This window comes from Chaetodon auriga, chromosome 5, assembly GCF_051107435.1.
Source record: "Chaetodon auriga isolate fChaAug3 chromosome 5, fChaAug3.hap1, whole genome shotgun sequence".
Taxonomy (NCBI): Eukaryota; Metazoa; Chordata; class Actinopteri; order Chaetodontiformes; family Chaetodontidae; genus Chaetodon; species Chaetodon auriga.
In genome coordinates, this window is record NC_135078.1 from 24,348,581 (window position 1) to 24,372,723 (window position 24,143).

A 24,143-nucleotide genomic window follows, 5' to 3' on the forward strand; every position below is an offset into this window, starting at 1 on the left:
AGATAAAGTATCACTAGCACAGTGGCCCAAGCTGCTCTTTCCATACATGCCAAGACGCGTTTATTTGCACGCTCTTCACATGCAGATAGAGGTCTGAGCTGTGTGTGAGGGACTGCCTTTTCCATTTTTCGACTACATTTTTCTAATAGTGTATGTAAAAAATCTATTACTGAATAGGAAAAGCTACAACTTGCAGACCGGGTAGTTGCTAGTATACACTGTGTGTATCCATATGTGCCTTTGTGTTTGTGGTTCTGACTGTGTGCACATGAGTCTCTGTCATTTTCTCTTTGTGTTGTACAGTATGTATCATGGTATCTTGGGGCTTCAGAGCTACACCAGCTCTGGTTTCATCGGTTGTGGACCACTGAAGCACATAGTTGCTGTTCTTTGTGACTTGCTCTCTGTGCTGCAGGCTTTCTTCTCTCCTCCCTCGCGGAGCATCACTCTGTGAGAGGATGTGAGACGATAGATAGATGAATGTATAGCGACAGGAAGGCTGACGGTAGAGGTGAGAGACAAGTGCAAAGGTTAAAGAGGTCAGAGGAGACCGAGCAGAATCAGGAGAAGAGGAGTTCTGTCTCGTCCTGCTGAATGCTGTAAGATTTTAATGCTTTTGTGTGATGCGATTTGAGTGGATGAATAGACTTTAATCCTCAGCCCGTTGCAATTCAAAGCCAGAGCATTTGCTTACATTTCCAGAAGTGTCAACACATTTGAACAACAGAATGTTTCTAAAATTAAATTCTAATTCTGAGGCTCGTGACATATTAGCACACACCAATCTAATAGTTGTGCTATCCGCATGCCTTCCGCACTCATTAACAAACTCTTGCCAGACGTAAGCATAACCAATCAGCTTTAGTGTGCCTCTTTGGCTGCTCTGATGATGTTAACCCCGTGTTATCTAATGTTTATCTGCACTGTAGCTGTTGCATAAACATTTTTATTTTTTCTCTCTCCTCTGTTGCAACTGTCAGCAAGCAGTGGAGGACCTGCTGGAGGACGAGGATGAGGATTTTGACAAAGATGACAAGGTAATTATGTCTTGTGTCAGGGATGTGCTCACATACCAACACGCACACACACACACACACACACACACACGCACGCACACTGCCTCAGGAGGGGTTGACACTGCTTCATATACCGGAAACACAAACAGACGAATGAAATGACTCCGTCTTCCCCTCCCATCTCCTCCCCTGTTCAGCTGCTCTCACTGCCTGAGGCACAAACACATGTACAAAGATTGTACAACCTTTTAACCTTTTGAAAAGTTTCCTCTGTAGGTATATCCACGACACATTCCTCACCTTTTCTTCCTGGTGCTTTGCTTTGCTTTGGTCTTTTACTGCAGTTTGGTACACCATCCTTATTTTTCCCTTCATATAACACTATGTTGAATTTATGTTACTAACGTTGTGCTTCAGCCCTGCTTCCTGAGAACATGCACCCATATAAAGTGCTTAGTTAGCTATTTAGGTCCGTTCACTGCTCCTTTATGTCCCAGTAAAACAGCATCTGGGCTTGTCCAGACACTATCAGGTAACAACAGGTGGCTGCTTTACTGCCTCCGCTCGTTTACACTGTAGGAACAGCTACTGAAACAAATGCCACTGGATCGGATACAGTACCATGTCAATGTTCCACTTGGGAATGGTAATTGAAATGGTACAGTTCTTTATCTACGCACTGTGTTGTCTGGTGTTGTCTTTTTTTCTTTTTTTTCTTTTTTTTTTTTATTGTCAGGCACAGTTCAAATGAAAACATTGTCCGTTTGATAGTCCGGGTCTGGTGAGACTGGAGCCGCGTTAAGCAAGGACAAAATTATAATTTGAGCTTTTAAGTCAAGTTCCAATCGTTTACCGTGAAAACCGTGAACTACCTTGACTGAACAATCTGGAATCTGAAATTACTTGAGCTGATACTTGATGCCTTACAGCCACACTCCAGCAATATAAAGGTTAGTAGGCTAAGATGTGGTAAATTGCATGGTCTGTTTTGGTAATCTTTTTTGGAGGAAAACTCTGGCCGTTTGCAATGGTAATTGTAAAGGCCTTTGACCAGGCAATTTGATATCTGAAAATTGTTTTGCCTGAGGACACTCTGTACGCTGAATTTCCTTATGCAACCGCAACCTTGCTACAACCTCTCCTTATTTTGAAGGGTCGTAAGTGCAAGCCTGCAACAAAAGGGTTAAGAAAACACATTTATAGTGCAGATGGTCAAATAGTCATCCCACCAGTAAGTCAGACAATCAGTCAGCCAGGCAGCCAGTTGAACGATGAGCACACAAAGATACGTGAGCATTACATCCTCTCCCACAGCGATGCCGAAGCAAAGTTTCATGGCTGTGAAGTTCCAAGGCTGAAATGTACAGGGGGGCCACTGACTGAAGATACGCGCCAGGCAACCTTGAACCTTTTCTCTTTTTTTCTTCCTTTTTTTTTTTTTTTTTTACCCCTTCTTTACGTCTGTCTTCCATCATTGCATTTCCTACCTCCTCTCAGGGAAAAAAATAAAAATACAGACATTTGAAAAGCTGCAGATTATATGAAATACATTTTGGACTTTCATATTGAAATGAGGTGCAGCAGCAGCTTCTGTGGCCTCCGTCAGATTTGGTGCCAAACTGATTATTCCACATAAGAGGGCCTTGCTCTCTGTGCTCACACAGGGCTGGGATGCTGGATAGCACAGCCGCCACAAAGGCTACAATTTACCAACTCTGGCTTCATACATTTTGATCTATTGCTCCCCTCAACTGTTAGCATTTCATTTGAGCTGTAGGGAACTTGAAAAGGGGGCATTTTTCTTTTTTCTTTGCCTACATGTCCCTCCCCTCCCACTCTCCTTCTACCCTTCCTTCAGTCGTCCCCTTTCCTGCCTTTTTTTTCTTTCATTCTGACACATACTCTCTCTCTATCTTCCCTTTGCTCTCCCTCCAACCTGGTTAAGTGCAGAACAAATGGAGTTTCAAGGCTTAACAAATTTGTCTTTTACATTGGATATGAGGTCTTTTACATTGGATATGAGCTACAGCTTCAGACTGTATGAGTAAGTATGAAGGACGGGTCAAAGGAGGCCTCTTTTATGGCACAGGCCTATAGGGGAGAGAGGGAAGAAGAGAGAGAGCGCAACAGAGAGAGAGGAGAGGGAAAAAAGATTAATAAATATGCCAAGGCCTCATTTTAATTGAACTTGAAGCATATGTTGCAAGTATGTACAATCCGTCCCAGATGTTTACTCCGGCCATGTGCACGGCTCTTCCCAGTGCACCACAAGGCAGCTATTAGCTGGATAACCTTTGCTCCAGAGGCTAAATGGGGTATTACATGGCCAAAAAGTGGAGCACCTGTTTTTCATTGCATAGAGGACCCCTTGCAGGCTTTTTGCCTTGGATCACCACATGTGTTTTGACTTAACAGATTGTTGGGCAGACGTGAAAAGTGTCTTTCTTGTGAGCAAGCACTGATATTAGTCACTTAATCTCAATGAAAGTCCTGCATCTCGACTAATTGATGGGGACGGCTCAGTTGTTAAAGCCAAGCAGGCAGGCTCATGAAGGGTGAAAGAATGTTAGACAAATTTTTTTTTCTCCTCCTCCTCCTCCTCCTCCTCCTCCTCCTCCTCCTCCGCACTGTGTGTTTGTGTGCGCGCGCTGTACTGACCTTCAACATGGAATGTTGCTTGATTCTTATTGCCTACACACACACTCATATACGCCCATACATACTCATATGTATGGGCGTATATAAAATGTCATACTTTCCCAGTTTGTAACCTCTATTTTCAATAAAACTAATTTTAAACATGGTGGCAAGTTTCAGACGCACCTTTTCTCCTTCAAAGTACATTAGTGATTCAATACGTCTAAAGTTATTGAAATTGTACACTTAGAAATAACCCACTTTATATATTTTCCGCATGAAAGGATGTCAGCGTGGTTTTTAGTGTAAATAGGGTTTTCATAGATTCACATAGTCCAAAAGAACCACCACGGCTTTATGCAGAAACCTTTTCACTGGGGCTGAATGTGCCTGAATGTGCTATAATTTAATGATGTGAAAAGTTGGTGTTCATAATAAGAATTATTGAACTTAGGTCAAGATAAAATCATCGACCATTCAACTTCTTTTCTTTAGTTCATTTTTAATTTTGGAAGTGTTTTGAAAAGACTTTTACTGGAATATTATCAGATGGAGTTTTCACTGGAAATGATGGTTTGTTTTGGATAATGATCTTTAGAGTTTTCTCCTGAGTCTAAAAGGCTTGTCGCCTTTCGGCCACATTCACAGTTTTTAGTGTCAACCAGGTCATTCGTGCGAATCGTGTAGATGGGGAGAGTTTTTAAAAATGGTGGACCCACATTAAAGTGCATTGTTACCCTGTCGTGTTTGAACTGGGCGTGTTTGGAGGCTACAGCGTGTCACTTTATGTGAACGATGTGAGAATGAGTGTGATCACCTGCAGCCTGAGCGAACGACAGCACAGTAACCACTGCCTCACAGAACAATGCAGTCCAAAGAGAGCCGCCTCTCTGATATGTGATGTTAGCTGAACTTGCTAGCATCAGCTAACAGCCGTGGACAGCAACTACGTCCGTTTACTAATGGGTGCATGCCAGGCCAGTAGGTGGAGATAAGTCTAATACGTCACATACCAGAGAAGAACAAGTAACTTACAAACACAAACAACAGTAGTTTATTTATTTCTTTGTAGTTATTTAACACTTTTCTGACACACGGCTTAGCAGTGCAAACCAAACCTAAGCTAACCAGCAGGCCAGCGTTGTTGTCGTTTCACATGCATGTTCATTACTTGAAGCAACAATGAGCTCATTGAGGTGAAGACATTGTTTCCCGATTGCTCCCTTGTGTCAAAGACAAATGATTGGATGTTTTTTTTTTTTTCTTTTAATTCATCTTTTTAAAAACAAAAAAAAAGTCCCTTAGTACCTTTATGGACCTTTTCAGCATAGCTTGAAGTAACATTATGAGGCTTGGACGGTGTGAGGTAGCAGAAATATGCTACTCATTCCTTTATTTACAGACTGCTGGCTGCAGGTGCTTCAGTGTGCATTGTAGCCTGTGATGTCTCCTCACCTGTGGGCTCACTGTCCAGAGCTGGCATGAGGCAATCTCCTTTAGGCTCTGCACGGGTATGAGTGTTTGCGCGTAAATGTGTTTGTGTATTTGTGCGAGCGTCTCGGTTATGTGTGCGCGGTGGCTCAGATGCCTCCCAGAGGGGGGGCTTACTGGAAAAAGAGAGAGAGAGAGACAGAGTGAGAGAGAGACAGACTGAAGGAGTGAGGAGATTACCCTCACACGGTTGACTGGTCACTGAAGCGCTCGTGCTCCGCTCAGCTAGGCTCCACTAGCCTCAGGAGGACCTGACACAGATAAGATACACACTGCAATCATGTCCTGCTCACGGGCTTACTGCTCGGTGCACTCCCTCTCCCTTTCTCTCCCTATGTCTATCTATCTATATCTCGCTCACACACACACACACACACACACACACAGACACACAGACACATCACATGCACCTTCAAAAACGTCTTCTCCTCTCCCGTTTTTTGCTCGTTTTCTTCTCCCCTCATAAGCGAAGCTGGTGGTAAATATAGAGTGGACTTTATTCATTAGCTCGAACACACTGACCTGTGAAACTTGAATTATGCTGAAATAAAAGTCTTTATTTGCGGACCAGTTCCTCAAGGCTCTCCATATTAACCAGCAGTGAAATCTGTTTTCATCCAAGACTGGGGTCAAACTGGAACCTATTTGCTGTTTTTTCATTGTTGTCTTCGACCTACTGGGGCAGTGGGATGATTTGAATGATTTCGGGGTGTATAAGTCACGCACAACTTGCATGACACCATGAATAGTCTTGGCACGGTAATTCCCATCCAACCAGTGATCCAAACGGTTTATAGCAAGTTGGAATGTATATCTGGTTGCATCGGTTTTATGAGTGCTGTAGAGTATTTTTCTTCTCCTGTGGAGGTCTTATCGATGAGTCCACTGTGTATATAAGACTGAGCATACATGATCCTCCGTTTCATCTCTGCTGCCACACAGCCGTCTTCCTACATCACAGTATCTCTTTATCCTTCTCATCAATAGTGCTGAGACAGCCGTTCCACCCTCTGCTGCTTTCCCCGTAGGCGTGACTCATGCACATACATGCAATCGTGCACATGCGTGTGTTCGGTAATGGTTCTCTGGCAAGTTTATAACTCCTGGCGAACGGCAAGTATCAGCTCACATATCCAGTTCTCATCCCGCAGGCCTCACAGGCATTTCCAGCTACTGATTTTAACACACGCCGTCTCCCTGTTTCTCTTTTTGTATTTATCTGTCGCTTGTCTCTCTCTCCCCATCTCTGTCTCAGCTACTCTCTCTTCTTCTTTGTATCATTAAGCAAGTGCCAAGGCTCTCTGCTCCCTTCAATGTTGAATAAGATACACACTTTGTCTTAGTGTGAATATGGGTAAAAATGGCACAAGTTTTATCTGCAGATAGCATATGGAGCTCTGCAGCACCTTCCCAAGCCCCGGCGCTCCCCTCTCAGTCCCAGTCACGGCACGCGCCGATCGCTCAGATAGCGACATGGCATAATGTAATTGGACTAAAGGGAGCACTGGGAATTATATCAATGCTCTGGAAAAAAAAGTGTGACTGAAATGTTGTTCTGGGGAGGCTATTGAGCTTGTGATGCAGCGGGGTTGTCCTCAGGTATCGGGGGGTTTTCGGCTGCTGAGGAGAATGGGAGAGAGAGGGGGAAGAGAAAAAAGTTTGAATGTCTGTGTTCTTTTCTTCTCGCCGCCTGTGAAGGATGAAAAGCGTCACGCCGTAAAAGATGCTTTTGACTTTTCCGCTTCATTTTTCTTCCCATCTCACTGTCTTTTTTTTCCGTTGTTCAGCAGAGACGCTGGTAGGAACTGCATTTTAATCATGTTTTGCTAATAGAGGGAGGAATGAAAACAAAAAGGAGGGTGAAAGAGGCATGGAGGGGTATTGTCTCTCTATGCAAAATACACTGCTTTGTTTGTTTGTTTTTCCTCTTTGTCACACACATACATCAGGTGGATCATCTCTCACTATCTCTATTCCCCCAGATACGCATCTCTTGCTTTGTCTGTTGCTTTCTCTCATTTCTCCTTCATTCCCTGGCTCTCCCCCATTCTTAACACTTTAACTTTCACTCTGGGCTTTGTTATTTAAAGAAATTTAGTTTTTTGTTTTTTGCACTCTGGCTCGAATCAGTCCATTTTTAACCCCACCATTAGATGCAGTTATTTTGAAGCCTAACAAAGGTGAGTACTGCCAAGAAATCCGTCATGACTCTTGTCTACATTGCAAGGCTAAAGCCGTTTCCAGTGTAGTGCTTATGTATACAAATCTCTGCAGTGCATTTGGTGAGAACAATGTTACTCTTAACTGCAGCCTGGTTATGTTGGCCAAGTGTAAGACCCCAGCTGTAAAACACCCACATGTTTTCTTTAATCCTTTCACCTGAATTTCTCTGGGTTGTAAAGAGAAAATCTCACTGTAATCTATCCACAAGGACCCTAAACCAAGCCCCTGGGAGGACAGCCGTGATAAAAACCATATCCTCGAGGATATGTTGGCTTCCTGGCACTTTGAGTGGATACGAGCGATGGTGGTAAGTGGGCATGTGTGTGGCTCTGACACTGACTCCTGATGGTGTGTGTCGCTGTCTTCTGGTTTCCTATTTAGCTCATCGTCTGTCCGGCGGCCTCTGTCTGCCGTCCTGTCGGGGTTTGTGTACAGCACCTGTCCTCTGTCCGCGTCTCAACACTCACGCACTGCACGTTCAGCCCACAACCCAACCCCACCTCGAGGCCTCCGCCTCTGCCTGCTCTTTAAGGTGACGGGGGAACTAATGGGGCTCCAGCATGGACGGCTGCTCCTGTCTGTTTCTGTGACTTTCCTGTAACGCTGTAGACCCGTCACACTGCAAGGTGACAGCTGTAGACTCAGGTGCTAACTATGTTTAGCTGGTGGGACTTTTGGCTCCGGGGTACTAAAGGGTGACATCGGGAATGACTTGGGTGTCTTCGTACCGGTTTTGGGTATAATCTGTGCAGTGAGGGGGGGCCATCAGGGAATAAATCTGCCATAGGTGCTTTAGTGTTTTTTATTTATTTACTTGCCAAATATAGACTTCTGGATTCAGATTTTTTTGTTTGTTTGTTTTTAAAAAACACTAATTACGTTCCTCTCACAAATAACGCTTGTTTTCGCACCCTATGACCCCGAAGTCACTGATAATAAGCACCTAACAAACTAATTTCCTAATGAGTTTCAGAGCCCTGCGTGTGTATATATGTGTGTGTGCATGCGTGTGTAGTTGTGGGTGATGGGGTGATTTGAATGCGCTTGTGAGCGCTTTTTCTTAAAAGTTGCTACAGAGACAGTAAAACTATTTCATATTGCCGGAGCAAATCCCAATGCTCATTATGCCTAATGCAGCAATGTCTACTCCCCCAACTGTTATTGTTCTGAATCACATACACACAAGCGGCTGAACCAACTGAACTTTTTGACTGATGAACTATGCATCAAAGGATTACAATGAGCACTCGTTGCACTGTAGGTGAGGAGTTCTTGTGTGCTCTCATCCACCCAAAGTAGCTCTCTTCGAGACTCTCACCAAACAGGATGTTGAAGATGGCACACACTCAGCCCTCCCGGTCTCTCATTGGACAGAATGTGGAGCACAACACTTGACAGCAGTGTCGTCTGAATTTGAAAGTCAGACATGTTAGAAGGCAGCCGCCACCTTTTCTTTTAACAAGAGTCATAAATCTGTAATGAGCACAGAGAGGATGCATATTTTATTTACTTTTTTGAAGACGTGATCCCTTCACTTCATAGCGATGCACTCCCGCTCTGTCGTTTTTTATTTCCCTTCCAAAACAAAGTTTAAAACAGTGGCTGTTACAGCTGTTTCTATTGCCTGTGTCTCTCTGAACATGAATATGTAATTATAGGTATGCAAAAGTTAGTTTTACAGACCTAGGTGATGAATAAGATGTAATTTAACGAGAACAAGAATAAGATGTGATTTAACGAATGAAAAAAACTGTATTGCGTAGTTAAAGATCTTAATTAGTTAAATATAATAGACTCTTGTGGATACATACTCCCTCGTACAGAATCAAAAAAGCCTACAGTGTATGTGTCTGAGAAATATTTTTTCCCCTGAACTAATTACCTCATTTCTGTACCTTATCTAAACATATAAGAGCCAATTTGTACCCTCATCTTGGGATATGGCCCAAACAAATTAATCGAGTGTTTCTAGAGCTTAGATTGTGCGGTGGCATATGTTTCAAGCCAGCGCAGACAGGGAGACTGAGACGGACAAACAGATAGGACAGACTGACAGACAGACAGATGGGGGGAGATGGGCTGGAGCAGTTAAACCAGGCCAACAGAGGACAAGAGTAATGTTGTCCCATTCATCACACACTGCCAGGCCGGATCCTGGGAAGGACAGGGGAAGGAGAGTGCAGGAGCAGGGGAGCAGAGGTGAGGCAAAGTGGGGGAGAATTGGGCAGGCTGGGGGTGCAGGGTGGGCGGGGGTCGGGCGGCGTTCAGCGGGAGGCGAGGAAGGAGAAGTGATCAAGCGCAGAAGTTGTGGGGTGGTAGTAATTTGTGTGTGTGTGTGTGTGTGTGTGCGCCCGACCTTGAGTCTGATGGAGCGGCCGGTGTGGTGGAGGTGATGAGAGGCCCCGGGGGGAGATGGGTAAAGATGATCAGTGGCAAACAACCTCCCGCCAACCAGACACATTAGAGACACGCACTTTCATAACACCAGAAACCTTCTCTTTAGGATAGGAAGCAGAGGTCAGACTGAAAATAACTCACCGCCACCACCAGCTCTTCCTTTTATTCCCTCTTTCTCTGTTTCGCTCTCCCTCTCTTTTACATATGTGTATATTTATCCTCGCTACGGGACTGGGCTGGGCGAGGAGACTAATGAGTGCTCGAGCATTGTGTCTGCCTGGTCCACCTTCAGCTGACAGTCTTAACTGGAGTTTGACTTTGGCATTGTGGGAGCAACCCTCAGCACACACAGACATTCTCCAGGAAAGCCATGCGTACATCCCGTACACGCACACATGCACACATACACACTCACCTCACATTCATCCATTTGGGCCTATGGGAGTGGGACGCCCCTCCACATCTTAACGTGGCCTTTGTGTGTGTGTGTGTGTGTGTGTGTTTGTGAGCTGCTTGATGAGGGCCAGGAGGACGTGCAGCGCATCTCAACACCCTAGTTAAACAGATATTTATGTGTTTATGATAAAAAGAGAGGGAGGGAAATAGAGATGTATTCCCCACATTCGCTCATGGATTAGTTGTTGCATGGGATAAATTATTTATTAAAACCGCAGCCTCAGAAAAAAAAAAGAGAGAGAGAGAACATCTGCTTCTTTCATGTGGTGCTGGCGAGGTGCCAGGTTGCATGGTGGTATCTGAGGCCGGTCACAGGGCCTTTGTCTCGTCTTGTTGTCATTTCCTGACAGAGAGGAGATGTTCTTCTAGGCCACTGGGTTCCCAAGTTTTTTTTTTCCTTTCCTCAGGGGCCTCTCTTAACTCCCAGTGGGTCAAATCTGTGACTCATCGCTCCCCAGTGGAGTTGGCATTACTCGGAATAGACCCCATTGTAACATACTAGTTTTAATTTTAAGGGCAGTTATTAGCTTACGTAATGTGCCTCTGTTTTAGGAGCTGATCTATTTAAACAGTCAACATGAACCATGAAAAAGTGCTCCACGCTGCCAAAATGTATTTTATTTTTGGCTATGCTTAAAAAAAGTTTCCCAATGAACACGTGAAAAATGAAAATTTTAACTTGTTTACAAAGCAGTTACTCACATTGTAATGAAAATTTGGCTCGTTGTGCTGGTTATTGTTCTGAACCATCACCTTTGATCATTAACGAACTAATGTAATACAATGTAACTATTCTACATACGTTTTAGAGACACGCCAGCTGAACATTTAACTGTTTCGACTCAGAATCGTGTAGAACCAAACAACTACTAGACTGAACTGCTATTAGTTAACAGTGTGTCATCAATCACTGAATGATTTTTGTCTTTATTTAACTGCAGTAAGTCAGAAATTCAGCACAGCCACGTTTGACATTTATGAGTATAAAATTATTTTCTTTTCATCCATATTTGATTGTTTTCAGAGACATAGCAACACATCAAGTTTTAAGTGTACAGTAGATGCTAATTGTATGCAGTATTTATCTTTCTGTCATTCCTAATTCTTGCACAGGCTTTGGAAATTGAATTAGTGTCGCCCCTGAAGCGTTTCTCTACTTGCCCAACTTTTCAGTGTTTTTTTTTTTTTTTTTTCCCTCTTTTTCCTGGGGTGGAAATGGGAGGGATGCCGACTCCCTCTGCAGTTACAAAATCAACAAGAACGCTTTCAGATGCCCTCTGGGAGCCACATATTAGCATCCTGTCACGTTTTATATGACATTTCAATTTTTACTGTGCTGCCAGAGTGAGACGGGCAAAAAGAAAAACAAAGAAAAACAGGTGCAATTTTAGCACAGCAGCAATGAGCAGCAGCCACTTGTGGTTCAGACTCATTTCGTGGTGTGATGGGATATATGCTGCCACATTATAACGGTTAGGTTTATCATTTTTATGGCGTAACCCAGCAGGGAGAACAATGTGATCGGAGGTTAAAAGAGTCTCAAATGGCTCTTTCTATTTCCACCCAGTATATGTAGGACAGATATTTGAGTCCATTGTGATAGGCTAAGTCCTCAGTGACCTCTCTCTTGTTTAGCTCTAGGCCTTGGGTCAGTGAAGAGCAAACTGTCTTTGCAAAGTTTACAACTGCTCACTTTGCACTTTTGCATTTAGATGTGCTCAGCCGTGATGCTCTCTCTCCGAAAGAGAAATAGAGCAGTCGACGAGTACACAGAGGCATTGTGCATCTTCCCTTTGTTAAATATTTAATCAAGTGTTTCAAGGAGTTTACCACATTTGTTTACCACAATTTACCAGCAAGTGCAATGTGGTTAGCCTAACGTGGCTGTTTCTGTGCATGTGTGTGTGAGAGTGTGTGTGTCCCTGGGCTCTCTCTGGTGTCACTGAGGGTTGTTTCTCCTTAACGCATGCAAACAGCTCACATCACTTTAACGAGCCTTCCCGCCTCTGTCTTCCCTGATGGGAGCGCTCCCATGATGCAGCCTGCTCCGCACACTTGCACACAGGGTGGCTCAACGCTGAACTGATGGGTGCTTGGCTGAGATTTCATATCACACTCCACACATCCAAACAATGATGCAAACTTTAGACATAACCACAGAAGATGCACTTATTGTCTTTAAACAGCATACATGCAATTAAAACAACTCTCTGCCAACAAAGCCTCACAAAGTATTTCTGCTACCAACCTTATGAGAGTTAATTGATGTCAGAGAGTTTCCTCTGCACATAGAAGCATTTCATTCAGAGGATGAATAAAAGAATCGTCTCAGTGCAGTTTTTCATTTCGTGCACAGTAGTGTGCAGTTCTCCTGACTTTACCCTGAACTAACATCACGCTGAGCGGCCTTGAGCCCGTGCTGTATGATAGATTATGAAACAAATGATTTTTGTAACGACAGACCTCCACACAGGAACAAACAAAGAGAATGAATAATAATGACAGAGAAATGTGCAAAGGCCTCAAGATTCATTTGTTTTTATATTAGATGAACACTCTGGAGTATGCATTCCACAAATTGCGTGTGTTTTGCATTAGCAAAGTACTGATGGTCATGGGCATTCAAAAAATTAATTAAGACCATATGTATTCTCTCCTCTTATATATTCTGTCAAGCCACAACTGGGGATGCTAATTTACATTCAGTGTTTTGATACTCTTGCATATAATTTGTTTTCATGTAATGCTGCTGCTCCTACTGTACATGCAGTCATTCCTCTATATGAAGCACTTGGTTAATATCAAATGTAGCAGTGGCAGAAAGTCAGACCTTCAGGATAAATGTGTTATCAGCCTCAGTGTTTATGCAACATCTTGACGTTTCGCGTTAGAAAAGGTGATTGGAAATGCTATTTCTATCGTGTTTTCTCCATTTTTCTTTTCACCGTTTGAGGCTCAACTGGCGCTCTTTTAATTACTTTATCTTTTGCGCCCTCTTCTTCTGCAGTGGTGTCACCTACAGCTTATTTTAACGATAACGGTAATGGATGGAAACAAGCATGCATTCAAACTTTCTTTTGCCAATTTTCTGGAAATTCATTTAAAATATGCAATACGTTTGGATGGAAACCCAGCTGATGACGTTGCACAATGTGGTATATGTACTCTACTGTACTTCATATACAGACACACGGTGTGTGCGCGAGTCTACGTATCACATCCACATTCAGGCCTGTCTTGCACTAGATGAAATCATTAAGAATGAATGTTCTGTCATCTGTCTGCACTGACAATTTGTACTACCCAGACTGAACTGGCAGTTACTGTAACATGTCAGCGTAACATATTGCAGATTAACCTACAGTTGCAGTCTATTAAAATGCATGATGCTAAACTCATTAGGCAGGCTTATTACACTATTTGTCTGAATGATTCAAGCCATGCAGAATCATCCCTCAGAACACTGTCGTCAGAGGTGCTGGGATTTGTAGCACACTTTGAAGCATACCACTGCAGCCAAGTCAAAGCCAGAGGCCTCGCAGGTTTCATTTTATTAGCCTTGCCTTCAGGTCTCCAAACAAACCCACTTAGTCTCCCTGACAGATACAGGAAGAGACAGATGGAAATAGCGGCCCCCGCTCCTCCTCCTGAGTGAGACTGGAAGCTGGTCTGGACTGGAAAACCATGTTCTCATCACATATCACATGAGTGGTTGACACACAGCGTTCCTCATAAAGCCACAGAAAGCGTTACAAAGCTGAGTCCTTGATTTAACTTTTGATGCAAGTGATGGATCCACTCATGAGGACGTCTAAATGTGTCTTAGAAAGCTCACCTCCCGATTCAAATATTTCACCGTTTTGTTAAATATCTAAATCAACAGAAAGCTTCCTTTAACCTTGACTGTGATGTGTGAATGCCATGCCTCCCTCTTCACGTCTCTGTATCAGCTCCCGCTCTGTCAGCGATGACATTGCAGTCTAAAACAAACCTGCTCGGCACAGAAAGGAACTGCTTTGAGAAGTCAAGGGCCCTCATCGTCTAATCTGTGTCGGGATATAATATCGTTTGTAGAGTCACACAGCAAGACCAGGTGTGCAGATCAACCTTATCTAATAGCTGAAGGGTGTGTGTGTGTGTGTGTGTTTGTGTGCATATTAGGTTCCATTATAAGAACAGGTTGCCTGGCTCCATATGTGCGCAGTGTGCGGGGAAGCTGGGAAAACAAGGTTCTCCGTGGCCCTCTGTGTTATTGCTACCTCCCGCCTCCCCGAGCCGTGTTTGAAGACAGGAAATACGAGTCAGACCGCGGTCCGAGGGGCATGTGGCAATGGTTTATACTCCGATGACCTCTGACCTATCCTCTCCACCCCCGCCCGCTCTCTCACACCACTCCCCTGGCCCTCAAACACTCTCCCCTGAGCCCGGGCCCGAAAATAACACGGCCTGACGCGGCCCAGCCCGGCTCGGCTCGGCCTAACCCAGCCCAGCACAATAGACCCTGCGTTCTGAGATTTGTTTGAGCGAGCAATGAAAAACAGATGGACTCTGAGGAGAGGAGGAGAGAGAGAGGAAGAAAGAAAGGGAGTCTTGTAAAATATTTGCGAAGAAAAATAACCCAGGGACGCTGTCTAATTATATCTATTTGTCTTGTGTGGTTTTGCTGGGGAGGCCATGTGGTCTCCCCGGCTGCTCCATGGTTCATTTTTCACATTATCTGATCCTGGATGGAGAGCAAAAAGACGAGGGTGGGTTTCGGGCCGTGAGCGGGGGGGTGTTTGGGTCTCAATGGGAGGGCTGCGGTGAGGTGGGGGGGGCGGCCTCAAGGAGCGAGATGTGGTAAAGGCCTCTGGGGGGCTGGAAGTTTCGTGTCTTTGACTGCTTCACTGTCCTCTTTGGGTAAAATGATAAAGATTACTTCTCTAATCTAACAGTGTCCATCCATCTTCATCAATAACGCAGCCACGGCTATATCATGCTGTTTCTCTAACAAAAGAAATATTTGGTGGCCTTGTAGACCATAATCTCCTCTCTTTAAACTTTTCTTCTCCATTTTGCACTTAATTAACTGAAGTTCTTCAAACAGCTGTGTGGTATCCGTGCCTTTCCCAGCTTTATGAAACCCAGATTCTTTCCTGTCTGAAGCATGAAATTTTCTGGCATCTTTCATTCAGGTTTTTTATTAGCAAGTGTTCATGTGTTTAACTAATACACTCAACAGTGAAAGTGACTCTCACTATATGAAGAAAGAAGCTAGAAAAGGATGTTTCGTTGTCTGTGTGCTGGCGTGGTAACTGAAAGTCCTCTGCTCGGCTCTGACCACCCACGACAGGATGACTGGACACTCTTGTAACTCTCCTCTGATAACAGATTGCCCTCCTCTTCTTGCTATGCCCCCCCCTTTTTTGTCTCCCAAGCATGCCCACCAATCACATCCAGCCGCAACCAGTCTGCGTGTCGATGTCCTCACTCAGCCAGTGGCTCTCGATCGCTCTCCGTCACCTCATTCTGTCCAGATCCATCCTGTCCCTGCCTGTCAGTCAGTCAGCAGGCAGCTCGTTGACTGTTGCATGACTTCTTCAGTTCTTCACTTTGTTTCAGTGAGAGAGGGGGATTGTAGATTCTAGATTGCCTGCCTAGCCTGTGCCCCCCCCCCGTCTCCTCCACACTCCTCGCAATATTCTCAAGTTCTCGAGCATCAAAAGTTGAAAAGGAAGAGCTCTTCATGGTGGGTGACGGCGTTAATAAGGATGATAATGATGTCACGGCTGGTGACATCATCACAGTGTGCCAGCCAGCAGAACAAAAGAGGGCTCTGCCCGGTCTTCCTAGCTGTCTTGGCAGCAGCAGAGAGGGAGAAAGAGTGCCCAAAGATTGATGTATCCATTTGGCTTTCAGTTTAATTCTGCCTCTCTATTCACATATTCAAATTTTCCTGTGTGAGCTTTTGTAAGGAGGGAAACATTTTGATTTGTTCTGCCGACTTTATATCTCTATTACTGCCTGAAATGAAAGCACTCCGTCAGTTCACGCAGGATATCCGGTGATTTGGCTCCCCACTCCAAATCTTTGACGCTATTTAAAATGTATTGTTTCCACAAAGATGCCTGTGCCCAGCCTCTGCCTTCTCTCTCTCTCTCTCTCCTCTTTCTCTCTCCTCCCCTCTGTGTCTCTCCATCTCTTCCTCCCTCACCCACGCTTTCTTTCTCCCTCGCCTACATCTCTATCTGTCCTCTTGCAGGACTCGGAGAGAAAGGGCTTCATGAACAAGCTTTATGCCATTCAGGACGTGTGCATCAGCGTGCAGAATGCACTGGATGAAGTGGCCTCCTATGGCGAGAGGATAAAGAAGTGAGTCGTAAGCCCGCTCCTCGGCACCCGGCCCGTTCCTCGCCGCTCTGCACGTCCAAGTAGTTTTTTTCCCGCAATGCCAGGTTGCCCCGCTTCCTCTTGTCAGCCTGAGTGAATATAACTCTGCTCTCAGGAAGCACTGCCAGCCTGACACCCAACCCTGCAAGACAAACACACAGGCTGTCTGTCTTTATGTCCGTCACATCTCACTTAACCCTGCACGACCTCTTAACTGAATCATCTACATACTAGATTAAACACACATCGCTGCACACACACACACACACACGCACACTCCCACACCGTTTATTTGCTGTACACCTGCATCCACAGGCACCCTGACTTTCTCATAGGTCCATACAAAGCAAAGGGAAGCTTTTTGATTAAAGCTGCTTTAAGAACGAGTCAGGCTGCAGGTTCCTTCTTCACTTACAGGTAAAAACATTTTAAATCAAACTCAAACATCTTTGACCTGTGTTTCTGAAAGGTTGAGAGCGTTTTGCTGATTATAGAGTGTGAATTGTACTGAGTCATAGCCCACCTTCACCCTGCAGTGCTGACCTGTGAAACTTTGGGTGAGGTTATTTCCTTCTGCACGGCTCCAGCGAGCGTGATGAATTTGTAGTGCAGGGGCATCCAGATCAGCTTGTTTGGGTTGAAAAGTATTAAAATGCCCCCGCTGACTCTCTGTACTCTTTCTCTGCCTGTTTGGCTGGACTGAACTTTGCCATGTCTCTGAATGTTTACAGTCCTTTTCTTTCCTCTCTCTGCAGCACATTTAACTGGACTGTGCCTTTCTTAAGCTGGCTGGCCATCGTGGCTCTCGGAGTGGCCACCACCATCATCTACTTCATCCCTCTGAGATATATTGTGCTAGCCTGGGGTGAGCTAATGTGTAATGTTTATTGACATTTCCTGTAAATCTAAGTAATTACACTTAAAAGGTGTATTTTCTGTGCTCCATGGTGCTTTTTTATGTTTTGTATTGTGTAAAAAAAGCACAGCCAGAGTTCAGATTAAATGATTTAGGCTTTAACAACTTGTAGGACATACAGGATGTGCTGATGTCCGCCTCTCGCTCCCAGCTCTTCCCCACCTGACCTCACTGTTTTCCTCCATCTACAGGGGTGAATAAATTCACCAAGAAACTGCGAGACCCTTACACCATTGATAACAACGAGCTGCTAGACTTTCTGTCCAGAGTGCCCTCAGATGTACAAGTGGTGGGTGAACATTCAACTTTTATCTTTGTTTCATCTTTTATATCTCTTTGACAGCACATCTGTCAGTTTCAGACATGGGCAAGGGTCAGGGCTCCTTTTATGATCTCCTCTGTCTCTTCCTCTTTCTCTCTTTTCTTCCTCTCAGCCATTGGCTCCCCACCGTTGCACTTTTCCTGTGAACCGACTGTTCTTTGTTTTAGCCAGGCAGCATCTAATCAAATTGTTTCAGAGTCGTTTTTGTGTTTTCCTATTAATACCTTTCTAGTCTAATTCAATTTCCACATACATAGCTGGAGCTGTGTAATAAGATAACAAGGTTAAGTGAGTTTAGTGCCCAGCATATAACTAGGTTGATTGACTCCATGCACACACACTCACACACAATTACAGCTAGCTGTTGTTTCCCAGCTATGCTAGTAATTGGAACAGAGTGTAAACCAACAGTTAACCAGCCCCATGCGGTTTTGCTTCTACATTAACCGTGAGATCAGATTAACTTTGTGGCTGAACACTACAGATGCTTCGTTAGGTAAAATATGGTGTGTGTGTGTAGATGTGTGTGTGTGTGTGTGTGTGTGTGTGTGTGTATGTTAACTGTAACGTGCTGTGCTGCTCAGGACAAACTGCAGTTTAAACTGCAATTAAGCGGCAGCTTGTGAAAGTCGTTGTGTTATCCAGCACCGATGGTGTCCGCTGTGGCCGTTAAGCCCTGCTGTGCTGAGTTCAATACACACGCACATGAACGCACAGATAAACACACACGCAGGCCGTGGCTGAACGACCCGGGGCCTCCGATACGACCAATCCCCTGCCACATCAGCACTGACACACTTCCTCTTTGATCGCTTGTTGCCCACAACTTCTTTCATCTTTACAGGGTCATAATCCTTGCTCCCCTACACACCCCCGTCAACCCCCCCCCCCCCCCGTTCTCCCCCTTTCGGCCCCCATGCAGTTTTACAGTTTCTTAGTTTACTGGGGCCTGCTGCAGCAGTAGGCACCAGGCAGGTAGCCATCGGCTTAAATGAGCCCAAGCTGTCCCCTCTGGTGAAGTGCAGCCACCTTACACACCTGGAGCCTGGAGGAACGGAGCAGTGAAGGGGCCCGGCCCCGGCAGGTATGAGGCCTTTACAAGGACCCTAATGAGGGCCTGCTGGCTAGGGAAGGTGGGGGCAGACATGGTGCTCTGGTCTAGTGCCCGTGCGGCTGGACTTGTGCCGACTGTATAAGTAATACTGTAAGTGCTACTGTAACAGTTACTGCTGCAGCTGTTGGAATGGTAATTGTTGCCAGGTTTCACTGACAGTGTGGAGGCTTTCTGAGTAATGAGGGTGAAAGACCAAGGGAGAGGGGTAAGAATAAATTTCAGGGGAGGACAGATGAGGATGGAAATAGAGTAACGGGAGGAGGAATGAAGACACAAGTTCAAGGACACGGAGAGTTGATTGATTGATTGATGGAGATGGCTGGTTTTGATCAGTTAGAGCAAGGTAGTCTTGTTTGTATCACTAAGATATGACTGTTAAAATTTAGATTTACTGCTTAGTCAGCGGATAAAGAATGGAGACCTTCGCTGATCACCGTCTGACTACATCCAAAGGTTAATTTCCTGTGAAGACACCCGTCACTGCGGTCGTTGGCTAAAAACAGACCAGAACGTTCTGCACTGCGGCGCGTCCCGCTGCTGCTTGCGGTGGTGGGTTCACCTCATTGCCTGCCCCCGCCTTACTGGGTCAGAGCCGTCTGTGGGGATTAAGCCCTTTAGGCTGCGTGATGATGCACAGAGGTGCTGGGGTCCAAATGGAGCGTCCCCTCACAGGCACGCATCCATGGCACCCACTGGCATTGGTGCGAGGGCCCACTATACCTGATACCCTGGATGACTAATGAAGTGCTATTTCAGGGCCCTGGTGTGACCTAACACATATACATAATCTCTCTCTCTCTCTCACACACACACACACACACACACACACACACACACACGCACGCTCTCCCAGGAGTAGTGCATGTGAGGTGGACTGGGGGTGTTGCAGTGTAGTGTTCCGCATCATTTGGAGGTGCTTCAGTGCAGCCAGAACTGATGAGGTTCTAATGACTTTATATACAAAGGGCATCCACACTGGGCTGCAGTCCATCATAGCTTATGTAGCTGCATAGCATTACAGCAACTGTGGAACAGCTTTTGGGCTCTGATAGTTTTCTCATCTTTCATTCCACTTTATAGCGTACGAGCACATAAAAGAAACTTAACAGAAGGTGCTTTAGTCCTGCAAACCAAGCTCTTAAAGTGGATGACACCGGCCCCCTAACAGCACTGTCAAACACCCTTTAAAATCTGAATTCCCAGTGATGCGTGGAAGCAGCAACAGTCAGAGTTACCTTTTTACCACCTGACCAGTTTACTTAAATCATTACGTCCCTCTGTGAGCAGCAGTGTTAAAGGCTGGCGCGGTATGTAGCATGAAGCATGCGTGCGTGAAGCATGCGTGCGTGAAGCGGCCACTGGCTCTCTCTGGGCAACGGCTTCTTGTATCTGGTTTGGATCTTTCACCAGCATAAGCTATCGTTATGGTCATTATCAGGAAATCCTTCATGTCCTCTTAAACGAGGCCAAACTGAGCACCTTTATAGTGCTAAGTATTCCCTACCTGGCGTTTGGGAGGTGTCAGTGCACTAGTATGTTTTACGACACCATTAGCCATGTGAGCTAGGGAGTGCATAAGTAGGGCCAAGGCAATTAGCATGCCAAGTGGCCCTTTATGATCGGTATAAAGTAGCTGGATCAAACCCCCAGTACAAAAATAAGCATGAATTCCAATTTAGCGCCTAATGAGCAGAGGGGAGTCGGGTTAATATTTTTAGACAACATTTATGTTGGGGATGAAGCCTCTTTGGACATACAGGGGTCAAAGGCAGGATAGTTAAAGGTTGAAATGTTGCCAGACGCCATCACTTACATCTACCAGAGGTCTCCCTCTCCTTCCCCCTGTCCTTCTCCACTTTTTGACAAATTTAAACATTTCACTGCAAGTGGCCAATTAGTCACTATTCAGTATGTCGAGCCGCAGCAGCTAATAGGCAAAACTTTCCTTGCTTTGTAATTTTTTTTGCTCGCTGGTTTATGTCACCTTGACATGCCTTTTCTTTCCCGGCAGTAGACGTGAGTGCTGAATCCTCCGATCTGCAGATGTGTGAACTATACACAATAGTGTTTCCCTGGAAACATTTAATAACCCTTATGCTCCATTAGGCGTCACATGAGATGAAACCCGCTGAGTTTTGTGCTCTCCAGAAAGGACGGGAAAACAGAATAACATAGTATCATTAAAATGTCGCTCCCTTCCCTCTCTTGACTTCACTTTTTTGCTCGCCTATTTGCCTTTTTCTGCTCACTGTCACCCACCTTGGTTTCGCCGTGTCTGTCTGCCCACACTGGCATCAACAAAACACTGTCAAAGGTTCACTGCGAGAGGGAGAGAGAGGGAGAATGAGAGGCAGGGAGGGAGGCGCAGGTCCCGGGATGCTTTGTGGGTAACACCGTTAAACGAAGCACGATGCACGGTACACGGCGCCCCTTCAGCAGAGCACACTTCAAAGCCTGTTTTGCACTTGTACTGTCAACATTTGGGAGAGGAGAGGAGCGGAGAGGAGCGAGGGTGGAGCAGCCTTTGAGCAGCGCCGGGTCTTTACCCACTGCCTCTCTTGTCGATGTTCCCTTTAAGCTCCCCACTCGCGCTACCAAATTGCTTATGTGCTCGCCGCATTACCACACTTTTTTTACTTTCACCCAATTCCGGTTTCTTTTATTCCGCTAACGTCCCACTTTCTCCTCGCCTCCTCTGCCTTTTCTCCTGTTTTTGACTTTAACTAGCTCTTGTTTTTCCGCATCGCATTGGTGACTGCGTGTGTGTTATTAGGTGAGGTGAGCGGGGGAGCCAAGGGTATAGCGTCAGGCAGGCCTGTCACCCGTGAGGTGGAATTGAACCTGTGACGCATGAGCCCCGTTTCTCTTGGCTGGCAGCTCTTCACAGAGAAAACTCCCGTTTGATTGAGATATTGTTTTTTTTTTCCTGCACCCTTTCTTTTCGTCGATCCCCTTCGCTGCTCTTCATGAGAAACAAAACCCTACTTTTCTACATGACATGCAAACTTTTCTTTGTTTACCCGCGCTCACAAAGAGTTTTGTTTGGACAGGAATGTCAGCGCGCAGAATTAAATTGCCTGTTCCTTTTTGCTGCTGTAGGCGTTTGGCCGTATAATGGAACCACTAACAGCCAGTGATCCCGTAGAGTACCTGTCCTACTTTTGGATCCACGTTCGCTCGCTTGAAGCTGGCAGCAAACAATGAGTGAGAATGAGTCACATAACGGAGAAACATTTTGATAAGGGAGGATTTTTTTTCACGAATTTGCTCGTGATTATTTGACAGTAACGGATCTTTGTCCGCGTTTCTGCGCGACATGCAGATGTGCTGTTACTCCTTCGCTCATGGGTGAATTAAATCATTCAACCATTCACTCACTTGTTCAGCCATGGATGTCCCTCTGTCATTGATCGCAGTCAGTGTGGGCTCTCTGCCAGGACTGTCAAAGTCCCCTAACGAAACTACCACTGCACACACACACACACACACACACACACACACACACACACACATGCACACACACAGATGGGGCCATATAAACCCCTCTCCGTCCCCTGGGTTTTGGTCCGTTGTCTGCTTTAGTTGGCAGGGCTATAAAAGGATCCACACCCACATGAGAACAGTATCTGTCATCACCCGGGTGTCCACAGATCTCCCTCTGTCTCACCCAGTCTCTTCTTCACTCTCATTGTTTTCTCTGCTGTTCCCTTTGTTGGTTTGTCCCGCTCTCTGAACTTCCTCCCTTCGTCTATATCTGTCCCTTCTTCCCATCATCCCTTTCCTCCCTTGTTTTCTCCACCTGGATTATTTCCTCGTCGCCTTTCAGACCCTCTCCCGGCCTCTCCTCTCTCTCACTGTATCCGACAAACTGGCTGTATTTGTACAGCTGTTTGGTAGGATGTTAGTTTGCCTTGTGAGACAGCGAGGAGTATCCAGATCTGAATCAGTGCAGTCTGGCTGGCTAGTGAGGCGTAGAGAGCAACACATGCTGGCCTAACCACTCTGTAAGCACCTTAACGAGACATCGGTGACCACCACTGTGAGACAGACGAACGGAAATACCCAGCTGTATGTGTGTGGATTTGTATGGGATTTTAATGATACAAGAGTGTTTTTCTGTGATGTGGGAGGCGCTGGTGTGTGTTTGTGTGTGTGTGTGTGTGTGTGCGTACATTTTCTTTGCTGGTATTCATATGTGTCTGCATTGTTGAGCACACACGCACAAATCTTCGCATCTCGCATTTGTACATCGCAGGCAGAGGATACTGGAAGCCGTCATTGAAGCGACAGTGGGAACCAGTAGAAGATGGATGATAAAGGCTCATTCCCAGCCAGCGTTGAGAGACGCTGCTGTTCCCGTCCACAGCAGACAGACCCACCATGAGACAGAACAGAGAAACCATATTGACGTCAGTTTGTTGTCTGCCTGGAGAATCAGAGAGGGTGTCAGTCAGTCAGACAGGCAGAGTAGCCTACAGTACGTCAGCCTAGGAAGGATCCCACAGACGATACTGGCTCTTTGGTGCTGTGACTGTTAAATCTTGGGGTTTTTTTCCCTATTAGTATTCTGATTCAGTGGCTAGTGCTTGTCAGTGTCTTGAATCTGTCTCGGCTAGTGACTGTATTTGTGTGTGCGTGCACAAGTGTGTGTACATCTGAAAGTGAGAGACTGCCGGAGTGACAGTCGCTGGTTGTTGACGTTCAGCCGCTGTGATGCTGTGGCGTATTGAGTGTCCATCACTTAAGCTCAGCCTCTTTCTAAGATCCTTCTGTGGAGCTCCGCCATCTTTGCAAAGCATCACATGAAGTGGTCACCAGGTGACGCTCCCTCAGTGATCATGTTCAACACATTCATACAGCCAGCTGACCGTTAGCTTAGCATAGAGACTAGACAGAGAAGGAAACTGCCGGATTGACTCTCTCTTAAAGAAATTATAAAATAAAAAAAGTTTGGTTGTGCTGGGTTGTCTTTTGACCAGATGCAGTAACTTCATGACCAAAAGTCCCCAGAAAGCCACTGCTTCTGATCAAGAAATATTCCAGAACACAACCCATGAAGCCACAAGGTGGGTTTTGTTAGCTTTGGACAGAGCCAGCCTAGCCCTTTTCCCCTTTTCCCATCTTTGTGCTAAGCTAAGCTAACCAGCTGGCTACAGTTTCATATTTAGCTGACACATATGAGCGTGACATCACTCTTCTCAT

At 45.5% G+C, this 24,143-nt stretch overlaps 1 protein-coding gene across 4 annotated transcripts in view; it reads left to right on the top strand.

Annotated features, from left to right (window-relative positions):
• Positions 1–24,143, top strand: part of mctp1a (multiple C2 domains, transmembrane 1a) — a 130,790-nt gene that overhangs the window by 102,423 nt on the left and 4,224 nt on the right. For 2 of the 4 annotated variants that reach the window (XM_076730171.1, XM_076730172.1), the window contains 5 exons: positions 981–1,037; positions 7,576–7,674; positions 16,462–16,571; positions 17,345–17,454; positions 17,697–17,794. In XM_076730171.1, coding sequence (XP_076586286.1) covers positions 981–1,037; positions 7,576–7,674; positions 16,462–16,571; positions 17,345–17,454; positions 17,697–17,794 — 474 coding nt within the window. The remainder of the gene's footprint in view (positions 1–980; positions 1,038–7,575; positions 7,675–16,461; positions 16,572–17,344; positions 17,455–17,696; positions 17,795–24,143) is intronic. The other 2 variants (XM_076730173.1, XM_076730174.1) reach the window with 1 other exon arrangement.